Source organism: Pongo pygmaeus, chromosome 20, assembly GCF_028885625.2.
Source record: "Pongo pygmaeus isolate AG05252 chromosome 20, NHGRI_mPonPyg2-v2.0_pri, whole genome shotgun sequence".
In the NCBI taxonomy this organism is placed as follows: domain Eukaryota; kingdom Metazoa; phylum Chordata; class Mammalia; order Primates; family Hominidae; genus Pongo; species Pongo pygmaeus.
The window spans coordinates 3296774-3314849 of NC_072393.2; the positions used below are offsets into that span (position 1 = coordinate 3296774).

At 53.8% G+C, this 18076-nt stretch overlaps 1 protein-coding gene across 5 annotated transcripts in view; it reads left to right on the forward strand.

Moving 5' to 3' along the window:
* NFIC (nuclear factor I C) overlaps window positions 1–18076 on the forward strand; it is a 108816-nt gene that overhangs the window by 61447 nt on the left and 29293 nt on the right. For all 5 annotated transcript variants that reach the window (XM_054461792.2, XM_054461795.2, XM_054461794.2 and 2 more), the window contains exons 3-6: window positions 2763–2834; window positions 11055–11129; window positions 11790–11913; window positions 12589–12713. In XM_054461792.2, the coding sequence (XP_054317767.1) occupies window positions 2763–2834; window positions 11055–11129; window positions 11790–11913; window positions 12589–12713 (396 nt within the window). The remainder of the gene's footprint in view (window positions 1–2762; window positions 2835–11054; window positions 11130–11789; window positions 11914–12588; window positions 12714–18076) is intronic.

Below are 18076 nucleotides of genomic sequence, written 5' to 3' on the forward strand. Positions count from 1 at the left end.
CAAAGTGCGGAGATTACAGGCATGAGCCATTGTGCCACTGCCCCTGGCTTAATCATCATCTCATTTTGCGGATGAAGAAACTCAGGCCTTGAAAGGAAAGTGAGGCCGGGCGCGGTGGCTCATGCCTGTAATCCCAGCACTTTGGGAGGCCGAGGCAGGCGGATCACCAGGTCAGGAGATCGAGACCATCCTGGCTAACACGGTGAAACCCCGTCTCTATTAAAAATACAAAAAAATTAGCCAGGCATGGTGGCAGCCTGTAGTCCTAGCTACTCGGGAGACTGAGGCAGGAGAATGGCGTGAACCCGGGAGATGGAGCTTGCGGTGAACCAAGATCACGCCACTGCACTCCAGCCTGGGCGACAGTGAGACTCCGTCTCAAAAAAAAAAAAAAAAAAGAAAAAGAAAGGAAAGTGACCTGCTCAGGAGCACAAAGACCCGGGGGCTCTCGGAGACAGTACTTGGCTCAGGTGTCTGATCCCAGCACAAAACTATGGATAAAATAACCCTGGTGAAAAAGCCCATCACGGGGCCTGGGAGGGAGAACATTGCTTGTGGTTCTGACCCACAGCTTTCCTCGTCTATGAAATGGATACAGCCAGGCACGGTGGCTCATGCTTGTAATCCCAGCACTTTGGGAGGCTGAGGCGAGAGGATCACTTGAGGTCAGGAGTTCAAGACCAGCCTGACCAAAATGGTGAAACTCCGTCTCTACTAAAAATACAAAAATTAGCCAGGCGTGATGGCGCACGCCTGTACTCTGGAGGCTGAAGCGGGAGAATCACTTGAACCCGAGAGGCGGAGGTTGCAGCGAGCCGTGATTGCACCACTGCGTTCCAGCCTGGGAGACAGAGTGAGACCCTGTCTCAAAAAAATAAAAATAAATAAATAAAATAGAAGAAAGTAATAATGGGGTAGACTCTCTCGTGATTGAGGTCTCCAAATGCCCTCAAGTGCTTCAGGAGTATCCTCTCCTCACTACCTCCCAGCTCTGATAAGGCCTGGGCAATGTTTGTGCCCACGTGGAAGATGAGACACAGGCTCAGGACAGTTAGGCGACTTGCCTGAGGTCACACAGCGATTGCATCCTGGCCTTGAGGTCTGGTGGGTGGGCAGGAGGGGCGTGATTCTTTTCCCGTGGCTTTCAACGTTGGTTCCTGCCACCTTCGTCTTTGACCTGGGTGATCCATGGGTGGGGCTGGGGAGGGGGGTCTGCCTGGCTGGGCTTGTCACCTGCCCCCCAGCTTCAGCCCTCCATAGAGGGGTCAGGGCTCCAGAGGGGGCGGATGTGACTCGTCCTGCATCCAGGCTGCCAGAGCCGATAACGCTGAGCTCAGCGTCTGTCTGCCTGCGCGTCTGCCAAGGAACCTAATTATTTTTAGATAAGATGGAGGGGTGGGCGCCGGGGCAGAGGGAGCACCCAAGCCAGGCGGGCAGTGGGAGCGTCGCCCATCACAGAGACCACCCCTCAGCCTCCTCTCTCTGTGATCCCTGAATGGCAACCCAGGACTAACAGCCGGGTCCCTGGGACTACAGGGGCAGAGGCTGAGGCTAAGGGACGTGACGTCTCCAGGACTCACCTCTCTGGTCCTCAGTTTCCCCATCTGTAAAACGGACATAGTGATAGACCTCCTGCATAGGGCTAAGGCGGGGCTGAATGACTGAACCTCATTTTATTATATTTATTTTATTTTATTTATTTTGAGACGGAGCCTTGCTCTTGTCGCCCAGACTGGAGTGCAGAGGCATGATCTCCGCTTGCTGCAACCTCTGCCTCCCGGGTTCAAGCAATTCTCCTGACTCAGCCTCCTGAGTAGCTGGGATTCCAGGAGCGTGCCACCATGCCTGGCTAATTTTTGTATTTTTAGTAGAGACGGGGTTTTGCCATGTTGGCCAGGCTGGTCTTCAACTCCTGACCTCAAGTGATTTTCCTGCCTTGGCCTCCCAGAGTGCTGGGATTACAGGTGTGAGCCACCGTGCCTGGCCGTTTTGTTTTATATTTTTTGTTGTTTAATTTTATTTTCTGAGATGGGGTCTTGCTATGTTACTCAGGCTGGCCTCCAACTCCAGTCGCCCAGACTGGAGTGCAGTGGTGCAATCCTGGCTCACTGCAGCCTCCGCCTCCGAGGCTAAAGCGATTCTCCTGTCTCAATCTCCCAAGTAGCTGGGATTACAGGTGTGCACCACCACACCTGGCTAGTTTTTGTACTTTTAGTAGAGATGGGATTTCACCATGTTGGCCAGTCTGGTCTCAAACTCCTGACCCTGACCTCAGGTTATCTGCCTCCCTTGGCCTCCCAAAGTGCTAGGATTACAAGCGTGAGCCACCGTGCCCGGCCCTAACTTCATTTTACAGATGAGGCTCAGAGAAGGCAAGCGACTTGCTCAGGGTCGCACAGCAAGAAAGTGGCACAGCTGGGATTTGAACATCAGTCTGTTAAGACTCCAGGTGTCTAAGTTCTTACCCATGACTGAGGAGCCCTTGCAGAAGCAGAGGGCTTACCCAACATACAGGTACACTGGCGCTCACAGGGCCTAGCTGGTGTTTGCAGGGTGCCTGGCCAGATGTCCGTGACCCTCTAGGGCAGCAGCCAAAGGAAGGGCCCAAACAGAGACCCCGGGGCCTGGGTGTGTTTCGGGGCCACTGTCTGTCTCCACAGCACCGGCCCAGCTCAGGACTGGGGCCACCAGCATCAACGCCTCGTCTGCTCCTGGGATGGGGTCTCTGTGACATCACCGATGTTTCTTCCCTCTCTTTGCAGACGCAGAGCAAAGCGGCAGTCCCCGGACAGGGATGGGCTCTGACCAGGAGGACAGCAAGCCCATCACGCTGGGTGAGTCTGGGGGCAGCGTGGCGGCGAAGGGCGGAGGGCACAGCCCTGTCCTCGTCTTTTATTTGGGAATCATTTTCTTGGCACCACTCAGTTTACAGATGAGCAGACTGAGGCTTGGAGAGGTTTAGGGGCCTGTCCAGGGGCTACCAGGGAACTGGGTTGGAACCCACGACTCTGAGCTCCCAGCTTCTGGGCTCTGAGGTGCTCACCCCATGGGAGACCCCGGAGGGTTCTACAGTCCCATGGGACGTTTGGGGATTTTTGTTTTGTTTTGATTCATTTATTTATTTTGAGATGGAGTCTCGCTCTGTCATCCAGGCTGGAGTGCAGTGGCGTGATCTTGGCTCACTGCAACCTCCGCCTCCTGGGTTCAAGTGATTCTTCTGCCTCAGTCTCCCAATTAGCTGGGATTACAGGTGCATGCCACCATACCCGGCTAATTTTTGTATTTTTAGTAGAGACGGGGTTTCACCATGTTGGCCAGGTTGGTCTTGAACTCCTGACTTCAGGTGATCCACCTACCTCGGCCTCCCAAAGTGCTGGGATTACAGGCATGAGCCACCGTGCCTGGCCTGTTTGTTTGTCTTAGAAACGGTCTCATGCTGCTGCCCAGGCTGGAGTGCAGTGACACCATCCTAGCTCACTGCAGCCTGGACCAGCTGGGCTCAAGTGATCCTCCTGCCTTAGCCTCTCAAGTAGCTGGGACTATAGGTGTGCACCACCGTGCCTGGCTATTTTTTTTTTTTTTTTTTTTTTTTTGAGATGGAGTATCACTCTGTCGCCCAGGCTGGATTGCAGTGGCGCGATCTCAGCTCACTGCATCCTCCACCTTCTGGGTTCAAGCAACTCTCCTGCCTCAGCCTCCTGAGTAGCTGGGACTACAGGTATATGCCACCACGGCTGGCTAATTTTTGTATTTTTAGTAGAGATGGGGTTTCACCATGCTGGCCAGGCTGGTCTCAAAACTCCTGACCTCGTGATCCACCCACCTCGGCCTCCCAAAGTACTGGGATTACAGGTATGAGCCACCGTGCCCGGCTTTTTAAAAAAATTTTAAATTGTTTTTGTAGAGACAGAATCTCACTATGTTGCTCAGACTGGTCTCAAACTCCTGAGCTCAAGTGATCCTCCTGTCTTGGCTTCCCAAAGTGCTGGGATCACAGGTGTGATCCCACCCAGCCCTCATGGGGTGTCTAATAGATGGGTAGGACAGTGTAATTCTATGTTGTAGGGATAGGAAGTGGGAAAATTTACCTCACTTAGACCAGAGCAGTCACTTCCATCCTAGCCCCCAGCTCCTGCCCTTGTCCCCCACTGTTTGTCCTTCTCACTATGGCCAGAGGACGCCTGTGAGCCCCCAAGTCAGGGCCCATCCCTCCTCTGCCCACAGCCATCCATGGCTCCCACCTCTCTTGGGGTAAAAGCCCAGGTCCTCCCTGTGGTCCACAAGGCCCTGCACAACCTGTCTCATCCCTGCCCTGTCCTCCCCTCCTCCCTCTCTCCCCCTCTTCCACTCCCAGCCACACAGACCTCCTCGCCGTTCCTCCAGTGCACCAGACCCAGTCCTGCCTCAGGGCCGCTGCACATTCTGTTACCTCTGTCTAAACAGCTAACTAACTGCTCACTTGTTCTCTCCAGATCTCCCCTGGTCTCAGCTCAAATGCCCTTTCTCAGAGAGGTCTACCCTAAACCCCTTCAGCATATGCAGCCTCTGGCCACCCTCAATGTTTTTTTTTTTTTTTTTGAGACAGAGTCTCGCTCTGTCGCCCAGGCTGGAGTGCAGTGGCGCAATCTCGGCTCACTGCCAACCCCACCTCCCAGGTTCACGCCATTCTCCTGCTTCAGCCTCCCGAGTAGCTGGGACTACAGGCACCCGCCACCACACCCATCTAATTTTTTGTACTTTTAGTAGAGACGGGGTTTCACCATGTTAGCCAGGATGGTCTCGATCTCCTGACCTTGTGATCTGCCCGCCTCAACCTCCCAAAGTGCTGGGATTACAGGTGTGAGCCACCGCGCCCGGCCTGGCCACCCTCAATCTCAGCCCTCTGTTTTCTTTCCTTCAGAGGAAGTTAGTGATTGCCTATGGATTTGCTTAGTTGCTTAGTGACTGCATGGGTGTTTGCTCATCTCTCCAGTGGAATGTCACCTCCTCCAGGGCAGAGGCTTTGTCTGTCTAGATCTCTGTTGTGCCCTCAGGGCTTAGAATGGGGCCTGGTGCAAAGTGGGTGCTCAATAAATACTTGTAGAAAGAAAGGAAGGAGAGAGGGAGGGATGAAGCAGAGAGAAAAACACGAGAGAGGATATATGGGGAGAGGAAGGAGAAATGAAAAAGAAGGAAGGGGCCGAGTGCAGTGGCTCACGCCTGTAATCCCAGCACTTTGGGAGGCCAAGGCAGGTGGATCACCTGAGGTCAGGAGTTCAAGACCAGCCTGACCAACATGGTGAAACCTTGTCTCTACTAAAAATACAAAAATTAGTCGGGCATGTTGGCACACACCTATAATCCCAGCTAGTCGGGAGGCTGAGGCAGGAGAATCGCTTGAACCCAGGAGGCAGAGTTTGTGGTGAGCCGAGATTGTGCAGCCTGGGTGACACAGTGAGACTCCGTCAAAAAAAAAAAGAAAAGAGAGAGAAAGAAAGAGAAAAAGAAGGGCCGGGTGCGGGGGCTCACGCCTGTAATCCTAGCCCTTTGGGAGGCTAAGGCAGGTGGATCACCTGAGGTCAGGAGTTTGAGACTAGCCAGATCAACATGGAGAAACCCCGTCTCTACTAAATATACAAAAATTAGCTGGGCGTGGAGGCACATGCCTGTGATCCCAACTACCTGGGAGGGGGAGGCAGGAGAATTGCTTGAACCCGGGAGGTGGAGGTTGCGGTGAGCTGAGATCGCACCATTGCACTCTGGCCTGGGCAACAAGAGTAAAAACTCTATCTCAAAAAAAAAAAAAAAAAAGGAAAAGAAAAAGAAGGAAGGGGCCAGGGCGCAGTGGCTCACACCTGTAATCCCAGTACTTTGGGAGGCCGAGTCAGGTGGATGACCTGAGGTCAGGAGTTCAAGACCAGCCTGGCCAACATGGCGAAACCCCATCTGTACTAGGAGGACACAGGAGGCTGACGCAGGAGAATTGCTTGAACCCGGGAGGCGGAGGTTGCAGTGAGCCGAGATCACGCCACTGCACTCCAGACTGGGGGATAGAGTGAGACTCTGTCTCAAAAAAAAAAAAGGAAAGGAAAAGAAGGAAGGAAGAGAAAGCGAGTGGGTGAGGCCTCCTTCTTGGAAGGACCGGAACAGGCGTGCACAGGGAGGCTGAAAGGTTCTCGGAGGTTCACAGGCCTGAGGCCACTCCTCACTGGCCCCTGGTGACTCCTCCGTCTGTGACCCGGGTCCTCCTCGGCCTCCTGTGATCCCCAGACGCCTCTCTCCAAGCCAGATGTTGGAGGGAGGTGGGGGCAGCGGCGCTTGGCCTGGTCCCCTGGGGAGCTTGGGCGTCTGGTAGAGGAAATCACGTCCTCCCAGCTCGCCAGGGAGTCCCCCAGAGATGGAGCTGAGCAGGCGCTGCACAAACAGGAAACCCCGGTGGGGGGAGGCGGAGGGGGCGTGCTGACACCAGCTGGCCAGCTGGGTCAGCAGGAAACGGCTCTGGCCACTTCTGCTGGACACTCGGGGGCCACCGCTCTGTCCTCTTCAGAATGTGTGGCCCTGAACCTCCCAGCGCGGGGCAGGGTTCATTGCCTTCACTCAGCAAATGACTGTAACCGGGGGCCGGGTGCGGTGGCTCACGCCTGCAATCCCAGCACTTTGGGAGGCTGAAGCGGGAAGATTGCTTGAGCCCAGGAGTTCAAGACCAGCCTGGGTAACATAGCAAGACCCTATCTCTACCAAAAAAAAAAAAAATTTATATATATATATACATATATATGTGTATATATGTATATATGTGTATATATATATATGTATATATATATGTGTGTGTATATATATATATGTATATATATATAAATTAGCCAAGCATGGAGGTGCATGCCTGTAATCCCAGCTACTTGGGAGGCTGACGCGGGAGGATCGCTTGAGCCCAGGAGTTTGAGACCAGCCCGGGTAACATAGCAAGACCCTGTCGCTACAAAAAGTAATAATAATAATACAAAAATTAGCCAAGCGTGGTGATGCGTGCCTGTAGTCCCAGCTACTTGGGAGGCTGAGGTAGGAGCATCACTTGAGCCCAGGAGTTCGAGGCTGCAGTGAGCTATGATTGCACCACTGCACTCGAGCCTGGGCAACAGAGCAAAACTCTGTCTCTAAAAAAGAAAGGAAAGATTGTAACAGGGGGACTGGCGGGGGTTTGGGTCTGCAGAACTGGACACAGCCCTGAGCTCCCTGCAGCCCGTGCTGCCCCCTGGGGTCCGGGAAAGGAACTGCTCCCACCGCCACCCAAAAGCCAAGAGCCTGTCCCACCTCCAAACCGACCAGGCTCCCTGGCTCTTTCCGCTCCAACCCTGCTGGCCTGCAACTTGCCAAGTGCATTTCTACCCTGGGGGCCTTTGCACGGGCTGTTCCCAGTGCCGGGAACATCATGGCCCTCAGGGAGGTGATGAAACATCATCCCCATCAGAGAAGCCAACAGTCACGGGGCGGTTGCCAGGCGCTGTTCTTGGAGCTTTGCAGATTTTAACAAGTTCCTTCCTCTTATCCAGTCTCATCTTGAGGTCTGTAAAATGCCACCATCTCGGTCAGGCTTTTCTCTGAGCCCTGGGTGTAAAATAGCCTCCCTCCCCACCCTAGCTAGTTCCCCACCGGCCGCCTGCCTTACCACAGGCTGATGCACCTCGCATTTGACTTAATGAGCTTTTAATTTGTAGTAAAATGTGCATAATGTACAATGTATCATTTTAGCCATTTTTAAGTGTCCAAGTCAAAGTGCACTAAGTACATTCACCTCTATCTAATTCCAGAAACTTTCTTTTTTTTTTTTTTTTTTTTTTTTACCCCCAGGCTGGAGTGCAGTGGCGCAATCTTGGCTCACTGCAACCTCCACCTTCCTGGTTCAAGCAATTCTCATGGCTCAGCCCCCCAAATAGCTGGGATCATAGGCACACACCACCACACCTGGCTAATTTTTTGTATTTTTAGTAGAGATGGAGTTTCACCACGTTGGCCAGGCTGGTCTCGAACTCTTGACCTTAAGTGATTCTCTCACCTCAGCCTTCCAAAGTGCTGGGATTACAGATGTGAGCCGCCGAGCCTGGCCTAATTCCAGAACATTTCATCCCCCCTAAAAGAAACCCCATCCCCATCAGCCACCACTCCCCGTCTCCTCTCCCAGCCCTGGTGCCCACGCATCCCCTTCCTGTCTCTCGGGCTTGGCCTGTCCTGGACATTTCAGAGAAATGGCTCCCGCCTGTAATCCCAGCACTTTGGGAGGCCAAGGTGGGTGGATCATGAGGTCAGGAGTTCGAGACCAGCCGGACCAAGATGGTGAAACCCCGTCTCTGCTAAAATCCAAAATTTAGCCAGGCACGGTGGCAGGTACCTGTAATCCCAGCTACTTGGGAGGCTGAGACAGGAGAATCGCTTGAACCAGGGAGGCATAGGTTGCAGTGAGCCAAGATTGTGCCACTGCACTCCAGCCTGGGCGACAGAGTGAGACTCCGTCTCAAAAAAAAAAGAAAAGAAAAGAAAAAGAAAGAAAGAAATGGCATCACACACTGTGTGGCCTTTTGTGTCTGGCGTCCCTCACTAAGTGATGTCCTCAAGGTGCATCCATGTTGTAGCCTGTGTCAGAGCCTCGTTCTTTTATTTTTATTTATTTACTATTTTTGAGATGAAGTCTCACTCTGATGCCCAGGCTGGAGTGCAATGGTGCAATCTCGGCCTGTAGCTGGGACTACAGGCGCCCGCCACCATGCCCGGCTAATTTTTGTATTTTTAGTAGAGATGGGGTTTCACCATGTTGGCCAGGCTGGTCTTGCACTCCTGAGCTCAGGTGATCCACCCACCTCAGCCTCCCAAAGTGCTGGGATTACAGGCGTGAGCTACCGCTACTGCGCCCAGCCCAGGGCCTCATTCTTTTTCCTTTTTTTTTTTTTTTTTTTTGAGACAGGGTCTTGCTCTGTCACCCAGACTGGAGTGTAGTGGTGCAATCACAGTTTACTGCAGCCTCAACCTCCAGGGCTCAAGCGATCCTCCCACCTCAGCCTCCCAAGTAGCTGGGACTACAGGTGTGCACCACCACGCCCAGCTAATTTTTGCACTTTTTGTAGGGATGGGGTTTCGCCATGTTGCCCAGGCTGGTCTCAAACTCCAGGGCTCAAGTGATCCACCTGCCTTAGCTTCCCAAAGTGCTGGGACTACAGGCACACGCCACCATACCCAGCTAATTTTCGTATTTTTTGTAGACACAGGGTTTCGCCATGTTGCCCGGGCTGATCTCAAACTCCTGAGCTCACGAGATCCACCCACCTCAGCTTCCCAAAGTGCCGGGATTACAGGCATGAGCAACCACGCCCGGCATCCTTTTCACAGCTGAGTCCTATTCCAGTGTGTGGATAGACCACGCTGTGTTTATCTCTTCATCTTTTGAAGGGATATTTGGGTGGCTTTCCAGTTTGAGTTGTGGTGAACAGTGCTGCTAGGAACACTCGTGGACTTTTGCTGACCTATTAATCTTGGCTGCTGTCTGTCGCTCACACTGGACTTTGAGTCTCACGGGGGCAACTGCTTCCGTCTGTATCATCTCCTGCTGTGCCGGGGCCCAGCTCAGAATCAGACACTGTGGATGCTTAGTAAACGCCTGTTGAGTCCATGAATCCCTCCTACAAGGACGTCCGAGGGCAGGACAGGGCTGTCTCCAAGCTGTCTGAGGTTGGCCAAGGCTCCCGACCTCTCGGGGACAACTTCGATTTCCAAATCTGTGAAATGGGTCCAAACCACTCCAGTCAAGAGAGGACAGTCTCCCTTCCTTTGATATTAGGTAGGAGCAATGCTGGGGACACTGGGGGTTTTAACTGTGGCTTGTGGGCCCCCCATTCAACCCCCCATTTTAACTGACCCATTGCTGGGTGCCAAGCTCTGGTCTAGGCATGAAGGACACTGCAGGGTCGGGGCAGACAGACAACTGCCCACATGGACCTCCCAGTCTGAAGGAGAGAAGAACAAGAAGCCAGAGTATCTCGAAGGGTGACAGTGTGCAAAGCAAGCCAGCCGCCCCTCCCAGGCAGTTGGATGCAGATCTCACGACAACCCCGATGGTGGGATTGATGGTTTCACTTTTGCGATTAGGGAAACTTAGAGGCTGAGAGAGGGAAAGTGACCTGCCCCAGATCACACACCGAGGCAGGCGATGGAGCCGATGTAAGCCCAGGCTTCTGCTTTCCACTCATTTTGTTGTTGTTGTTGAGACGGAGTCTTGCTCTGTCGCCCAGGCTGGAATGCAGTGGCGCGATCTCGGCTCACTGCAAGCTCCGCCTCTCGGGTTCACACCATTCTCCTGCCTCAGCCTCCCAGGTAGCTGGGACTACAGGCGCCTGCCTCCACGCCCAGCTAATTTTTTTATTTTTAGTAGAGATGGGGTTTCACTGTGTTAGCCAGGATGGTCTCGATCTCCTGACCTGTGATCCTCCCGCCTCGGCCTCCCAAAGTGCTGGGATTACAGACGTGAGCCACTGCACCTGGCTCCGCTCGTTTTTTAAGAGAGGGTGTCGCTGTTTCCCAGGCTGGAGTGCAGTGGCACAACAGTGGTTCATTGCGGCCTCCACCTCCCAGGCTCAAGTGATCCTCCAGCCTCAGCCTTCTGAGTAGCTGGGACTACAGGCACGGACCACAACACCTGGCTAATTTTAACACTTTTTATAGAGATGGGGTCTCACTGTGTTCCCCAGGCTGGTCTTGAAGTCCTGAGCTCAAGCGATCTCCTGCCTCGGCCTCCCACAGTGCTGGGATTACAGGCATAAGCCACTGCGCCCGGCCTGCTGTTCACTTGAATGCAGCATTCCACAGCATGGGGGAACCCGGATGCAGGCTGTGTGAAGGCCCACGCTGGACAAGGACCCCCCAACGGGGCCTTCCCCATCAGACTGGAGCTGTCATTCCCCCACTGCACGGCATGGACAGGGGGAACGCCCAGGCTCGGGCCAGCCCCCAGGAGTCCAGGCAGCCCTGGAGTGTGGGGAAGGGAAATAGGCCCGGCTCAGCCCACTGACCTCGCTGTCTTCCTGTTCCAGACACGACCGACTTCCAGGAGAGCTTTGTCACCTCCGGCGTGTTCAGTGTCACTGAGCTCATCCAAGTGTCCCGGAGTGAGTGTTCCCGTCAGCGCTGAGCTGGGTCGTGGAGAGGGGAGGGGGCCACAGGGAGGAAGGAGCCCACCCCCCTCACCCTACTCCTTGTCCTTTCCAGACACCCCCTGTGTCACTAAGCCAAGGTTCCTAGAAAGGGAGGTAGCCAGGCCCTTCCCAGAGCCCAAGGTCAGGGCTCCCTCCCACCTCTCCAGGAAACAGAATCTAAATGCTGGATGGCAACTAAGGAACCTTCTGCCCCAGCATCCCTCTTCCTCCCTGGGGCCTCCATTGTCCTGTCCCAGGAGACCCCAAAGGACCCCGCCCCTCCTGTCCCCTTGCTTTCCCAGCACATTCCATCACACACCATCTGAATCCCACCCAGCGAGTCCTGGGCGCTGTCCTTCTTTAGCCCTGACTGACACCTTCCCTGTCCAGATCAGCAGAGCCTGGCCTCCAGCTCTGGCTACGCCTCTGCCTCACAGTGTGCTCTTGGCCTCTCCCCACGGCCTTGGTCCTCTGATCCACAGAATAAAACTGGTTTCAGCCACCCTAGGAACCGGGCCAATATGGGAAGGGGGTCCCCCTTTGGACTGCACCCAGTGGCTTTCCCTACCTCTCTAAAGCAAACCGCAGCACTGGGCACTGCTTCCTGCCTCACTCTCCTGTCACCCTCTGCAGCACCTGTGGTGACCGGAACAGGACCCAACTTCTCCCTGGGGGAGCTGCAGGGGCACCTGGCATATGACCTGAACCCAGCCAGCACTGGCCTGAGAAGAACGCTGCCCAGCACCTCCTCCAGTGGGTAAGTACCCAGGTCCCCACCTCTGGGCATTTCACAACCCCATTCATCAACCCATCCCCTCTGGCCTGAGCTGACTCATTCCTCTCCCTGGAATACCTCTTTTCACGATTCACCTGGCCTGAGAAACTCCTACTCATCCTTCAAAACCCAGCCAGCCCCACGTGCCTCTTCCCCTAGCCCTGACAGCCCACCATGGGCTCCCCCAGCCTCAAGTCCTGCAGACTCAGCTAGCCCTTAGGACCCTCCCCACCCAGAAGAATGCAGACACAGGTTATTGCTGAGATATGCTTTGTGACCTCGAGCAGGTCACATTGTGTGTGCCTCAGCTTCCCCATCCATAAAATGGGATCATACCCCTAACAGGCAGTTCTGAGGACTACAGGTGGCCAGGGGATTAGCCAGGCTGCCTAGGTTTTGGTCTCCACCATACTAGCTTGGTGTTCGACCTCTGCTGAGTCCCTCCCTGCCTCTGGCCCAGGTGTCCCATCCAAGCAATGGACATGTTGGAACAGGCGTTCATAGGGAACGGGCTGAACGCCCGCACCTCCCGCGATCTCTCGCAATACTACCGCCCTCACCCCGCCCACTTAAGGACCGGAAGTAGCCGGGCCCGCCGTCGCGCCCCCCACCCCGCGTCTCCCTGGTAACCAGCCTCTCCCCTCCCTCGCCCATAAGGAGCAAGCGGCACAAATCGGGCTCGATGGAGGAAGACGTGGACACGAGCCCTGGCGGCGATTACTACACTTCGCCCAGCTCGCCCACGAGTAGCAGCCGCAACTGGACGGAGGACATGGAAGGAGGTAGGGCTGGTGGCGGGGGCGGAGCCGGCCTTCCGGTCGGAGTTACCGCGGCGGGAACTACGTCTTCCGGCAGCCACTGCGCGGGCGCCGCGGAGCAGGAAGCCGGCCTGGAGCCGCGGGGCCTCCTGGGAATTGTAGTCGCGCCGAGCTGCGCTTGGCTGGAAGTACGGTCCGGGTTCGCATTCTCGGATCTCTTTGGTTCCGCTGAGGCCAAGGAGGGCAGAGACTGTCCCCTGCCTGACTTTCCTGCCCTCCAGCCGTGAATGCCACCTCTCTGTGGGGTCCCCGAGCTGCAGGATGCACTCAGTAGTGACTCTGATCAACAGGGCGCCTCCTCCTGGGATCTGTCATAGAATCCCTCGTCTGTAGGGACCCTGTTTGTCCTCTTCCCCTCTAGAAGGTCCTGAGATGCCGGATCCCTTCTCATTGGGGTCCTTCTTGAAGTTACTTTTTTTTTTTTTAACCAGGTTCCCATCTCCATGGAATCTTCTGGTTCTGTAGGAGACTCGTCTCATTTCTGTAGGGTTTCCATTCCCATGGCGTCCTTTTCTAGGAAGATTTTATCCTCTTGCTTTTCTGTCTTCAGAAGGGTCCTCTCTGGGGTGTCTTTCTTTTTTTCTTTTTTTCTTTTTTTTGAGATGGAGTTTCGCCCTCCAGGCTGGAGTGCAATGGCGTGATCTCGGCTCACTGCAACCTCCGCCTCCCGGGTTCAAGCGATTCTCCTACCTCAGCCTCCCAAGTAGCTGGGATTACAGGCATGCACCACCACGCCCAGCTAATTTTTTCTATTTTTAGTAGAAACGGGGTTTTGCCATATTGGTCAGGCTGGTCTCGAACTCCTGACCTCAGGTGATTCGCCTGCCTTGGCCTCCCAAAGTGCTGGGATTACAGGCATGAGCCACCGCGCCCGGCCTGTTTTTGTTTGTTTGTTTGTTTGTTTTTGAGATGGAGTCTCGGTCTGCTGCCCAGGCTGGAGTGCAGGGGTGCAGTCTCGGCTCACTGCAGTCTCTGCTTTCCGGGTTCAAGCGATTCTCCTGCCTCAGCCTCCCAAGTAACTGGGATGACAGGTGCGTGCCACCACACCCGGCTAATTTTTTTATTTTTAGTAGAGACGGGGTTTCACCATGTTGGCCAGGCTGGTCTCGAACTCCCGACCTCAGGTGATCCACCCGCCTCGGCCTCCCAGAGAGCTGGGATTACAGGCGTGAGCCGCTGCGCCCAGCCTGGAGTGTCATTCTTACAGATTCTTGTTCTTTAGGGTCTGCAGCTTCACAGGGTCTTTTTTCCATTGAACGCCAGCTCCTTGGGATTATATGTGTATTTCGTGTCTCTCCAAGCGCTTTCTCTAAAGATTTCCCTTACTTGGGGTCCCCGTCTCCACTACAGTTCTCATCTAAAGAATCGCTTTTACTCTAAGGTCCTGCTCTCAGGCCGGCCGGCACCTGTGACTTTCAGGAAACTCTGCAAAATGGCCTGTGGGCTTGTGTTATGCTGGAGAGGGTGTCCCTGGCGTCCATCCTCAGATTCGCAACCGACTTCGTGCCCCTAAATTTTACAAGCATTGCTCTGTGCAGTACCTTATCCTCAAGGGCCCCAGGGGGCAGCCCAGTGGATACATACGTGGGGTCTGTATTCCACCTGTCGGGGTCCATAGCTCAGCCCTTACAGCCTTCTGGTGACTGCAGCTTTCTGAGGCTCCCTCGCCCTGCCCACTTAGGGACCGAGTCTCGTCATCTGTAAAATGGGGGTGTTAGTACCTGTAGTACTGCTTGCCTGGGGTTGTCATGGGGATTAAGTGAATTAATACATCTCATGTCCATAAAACAGGCCTGGCACATAACACATAGGCACCCGATAAATGTGGAAATTTGTGGCTTTTATTTTTGAGACGGTCTCACTCTAGCCGGGCTGGAGTGTCATAGCACAATCATGGCTCACTGCAACCTCAACTTCCCAGGCTTAAGCAATCCTCCCACCTCCGTCTCTTGAGTAGCTGGGACTACAGGCAAATGTCACCATGCCTGGCTAATTTTTTTTTCTTTTCTTTTCTTTTCTTTTTTTTTTTTTTAAAGAGATGGAGTCTCGCTGTGTTGCCCAGGCTGGTCTCAAACTCCTGGGCTCAGGTGATCCTCCTGCCCCAGCCTCCCGAAGTTCTGGGATTATAGGCGTGAGCCATTGCCTCCAACCAGATTTGTTTCGTCTCCATTCTTCCTCTCTCCTCCCTGTACCCATGGGGCCTACTTTCTTTTTTGAGACAGGGTCTTCCTCTGTCACTCAGGCTGGAGTGCAGTGGTACAATCACAGCTCACTGCAGCCTCGACCTCCCAGGCTCAAGTGATCCTTCTGCCTCAGCCTCCCAAGTATCTGGGACTGCAGGTCCATACCGCCATGCGCCATTAATTTTTTTTTTAATTTTTTGGTAGAGATGGGGTCTCACTATGTTCCCTAAGCTGGTCTTGAGCTCTTGAGTTCAAGTGTGATCCTTCCTCCCACCTCGTCCTCCCAAAGTGCTGGGATTCCAGGTGTGAGCCACCATGCCCAGCCCCTCTTTTTTTTTTTTTTTTTTTTGAGATGGAGTCTTGCTCTGTCACCCAAGCTGGAGTGCAGTGGCAAGATCTTGGCTGACTGCAACCTCTTCCTCCTGGGTTCAAGCAATTCTCCTGCCTCAGCCTCCCAAGTAGCTGGGACTACAGACACCCACCACCACGCCCAGCTAATCTTTATATTTTTAGTGGAGACGGGGTTTCACCATGTTGGCCAGGCTGGTCTCAAACTCCTGACCTCAGGTGATCCACCCGCCTCGGCCTCCCAAAGTGCTCAGATGACAGGTGTGAGCCACTGCGCCCGGCCACCTGTAGGATTTTTAGAAGCAGTATAACATTAGGATTAAGAGGTCAGATTCGGGCATTGGAGAGACCTGGGTTCGGATCCCAGCCCTGCCCGTGTCCAGCTCTGTGTGCTGTGTAACCTGGGGCACATCACGTAACCTCTCTGAGCCTCAGTTTCTTCATCTCCACAATGGGGGTGATGTGAATAATAATTGTTCTTTGGGAGCTGCGGGAGGAGGAAGGGTAGGATGTGTGTGAAGCAACCGTCTGGCCCATGCGACATACCCGGGAAACGGGAGGTCATTGTCATCCACATCTTTATAACATTCCTGTCTCTGGCCGAGTGCGGTGGTTCACGCCTGTAATCCCAGCACTTTGGGAGGCTGAGGCAGGTGGATCACGAGGTCAGGAGATCGAGACCATCCCGGCTAACACAGTGAAACCCCGTCTCTACTAAAAATACAAAAAAAAATAGCCGAGTGTGGTGGCGGGTGCCTGTAATCCCAGCTACTCGGGAGGCTGAGGCAGGAGAATGGCATGAACCCGGGAGGCGGAGCTTGCAGTGAGCCGAGATCACGCCACTGCACTCCAGCCTGGGAGACAGAGCAAGACTCCATCTCAAAAAAACAAAAACAAAAACATTCCTGTCTCTTTCTGGCACTCTTGGACGCATCTGGTTGTGACATTTCAGGTGCTAAGGCCCCTCCCTTCCACAGTGTGGGCTCCCAGAGCGGGAACATTCCTAGAGGGTCTCCATCTCTCAGGGGACCTGTCTCAGTACTTATGAGGTTCTTTTTTTGTTGTTTGTTGTTTTTGTTTTGAGATAGAGTCTTGCTTGTTTTGAGAGATCACGCCAGTGCACGCCAGCCTGGGCAACAGAGTGAGACTATGTCTCAAAAAAAAAAAAAAGTCACTTCTGTTTCGGTTTTTCTTTTTTGAGACGGAGTTTCATTCTTATCACCCAGGCTGGAGTGCAGTGGTGCAATCTCGGCTCCACCTCCTGGGTTCAAGTGATTCTCCTGCCTCAGCCTCCCGAGTAGCTGGGACAACAGGCGCGCGCCACCACAACCAGCTAATTTTTGTATTTTTAGTAGAGACAGGTTTCACTATGTTGGCCAGGCTGGTCTTGAACTCCTGACCTCAAGTGATCCGCCCGTCTCAGCCTCCCAAAGTTCTGGGATTACAGGCGTGAGCCATGGAACCCAGCTGTCACTTCTCATTAACTCTGTAATTGATGAGGATGTCAGAGTGTAAATTGCATGCTAATTAAAGTGAAAGATGAGCCAAAGCAACCCTGAGAGGAAAAATTGTAGCTTTAAGTCTATTTATTAGGAGAGGAGAAAGGTGGAAAATAAAGAATCTAGCTTTCAACTGAGAAAACTCAAAAAGAAAACATTTTAAGAGAGAGGAAATGTCAGAGTCTCTGGAGCTCAGTCTGACTTTTCTGCCCGGCTGCTCACCAGCAACCCCTTCCACTGGGGAAAGAGGTGGTAGCAATGGGGAAGGACAAAGAGGAAGCCCCCACCAGCTTCTGCTCTGTGATTGGGAATCACAGAGCTAGCAGGGAATGTCAGAGGAGGTCTGTGCTCCTGCAGCTTCCACTTGATTACCTCAGGGGACGGCAAACTCACTCCCTCCTGAGGGTTTCATCCTCAGTGTAAAGCCCTCCTGTGTGCTGGCCCTACCTGAAGCCCTGGGAACACAGAGATGATCCAACCCACTCTCGTCCCTACCTTCCAGGGGCTAACAGCCTAGTGAGGGAGATGGGTTTTTATCCAGGTCACTACAGCCCAGAGGAGGAGGCACAGAGGACAGTCGGGGGCACAAGAGGACCCTGATAGAGCTTAGAAGAAAAGGGAGGACTTCCCCGAGGAGGAGAGTCAGGGTGACAGAGCAGTGAGGAGCTCGGACAACTGGCTTCTCTGCTTCTCCAGCTGTGTGACATTTGGCAGGTTCCTTAACCTCTCTGCCCCTCAGTTTCCTCTGCTATATGATCAGGTTGCTGGCCGGGTGCAGTGGCTTACAATTGTAATCCTAGCAACATGGCAAGACCCCATCTCTACTTAAAAAAAAAAAAATTAACATCGCATAGTGGCGTACACCTGTAGTCCCAGCTCCTTGGGAGGCTGAGGTGGGAGGATTGCTTGAGACGGGAGGTCAAAGCTGCCCTGAGCTATGATCATGCCACTGCACTCCATCCGGGGCAAAAGAGAAAGACCCTGTCTCAAAAAAAAAAAAAAAAAAAAGGCTCACCTGTAATCCCAGCACTTTGGGAGGCCGAGGCAGGCAGATCACCTGAGGTCAGGAGTTCGAGACCAGCCTGGCCAACAGGGTGAAACCCCATCATTACTAAAAACACAAAATTAGCCGGGTGTGGTGGTGGGCACCTGTAATCCCAGCTACTCGGGAGGCTGAGGCAGGATAATCACTTGAACCCAGGAGGCGGAGGGTGCAGTGAGCTGAGATTGTACCATTACACTCCAGCCTGGGCAACAAGAGCGAAACTCTGTCTCAGAAAACTCTGGCTTGATATCC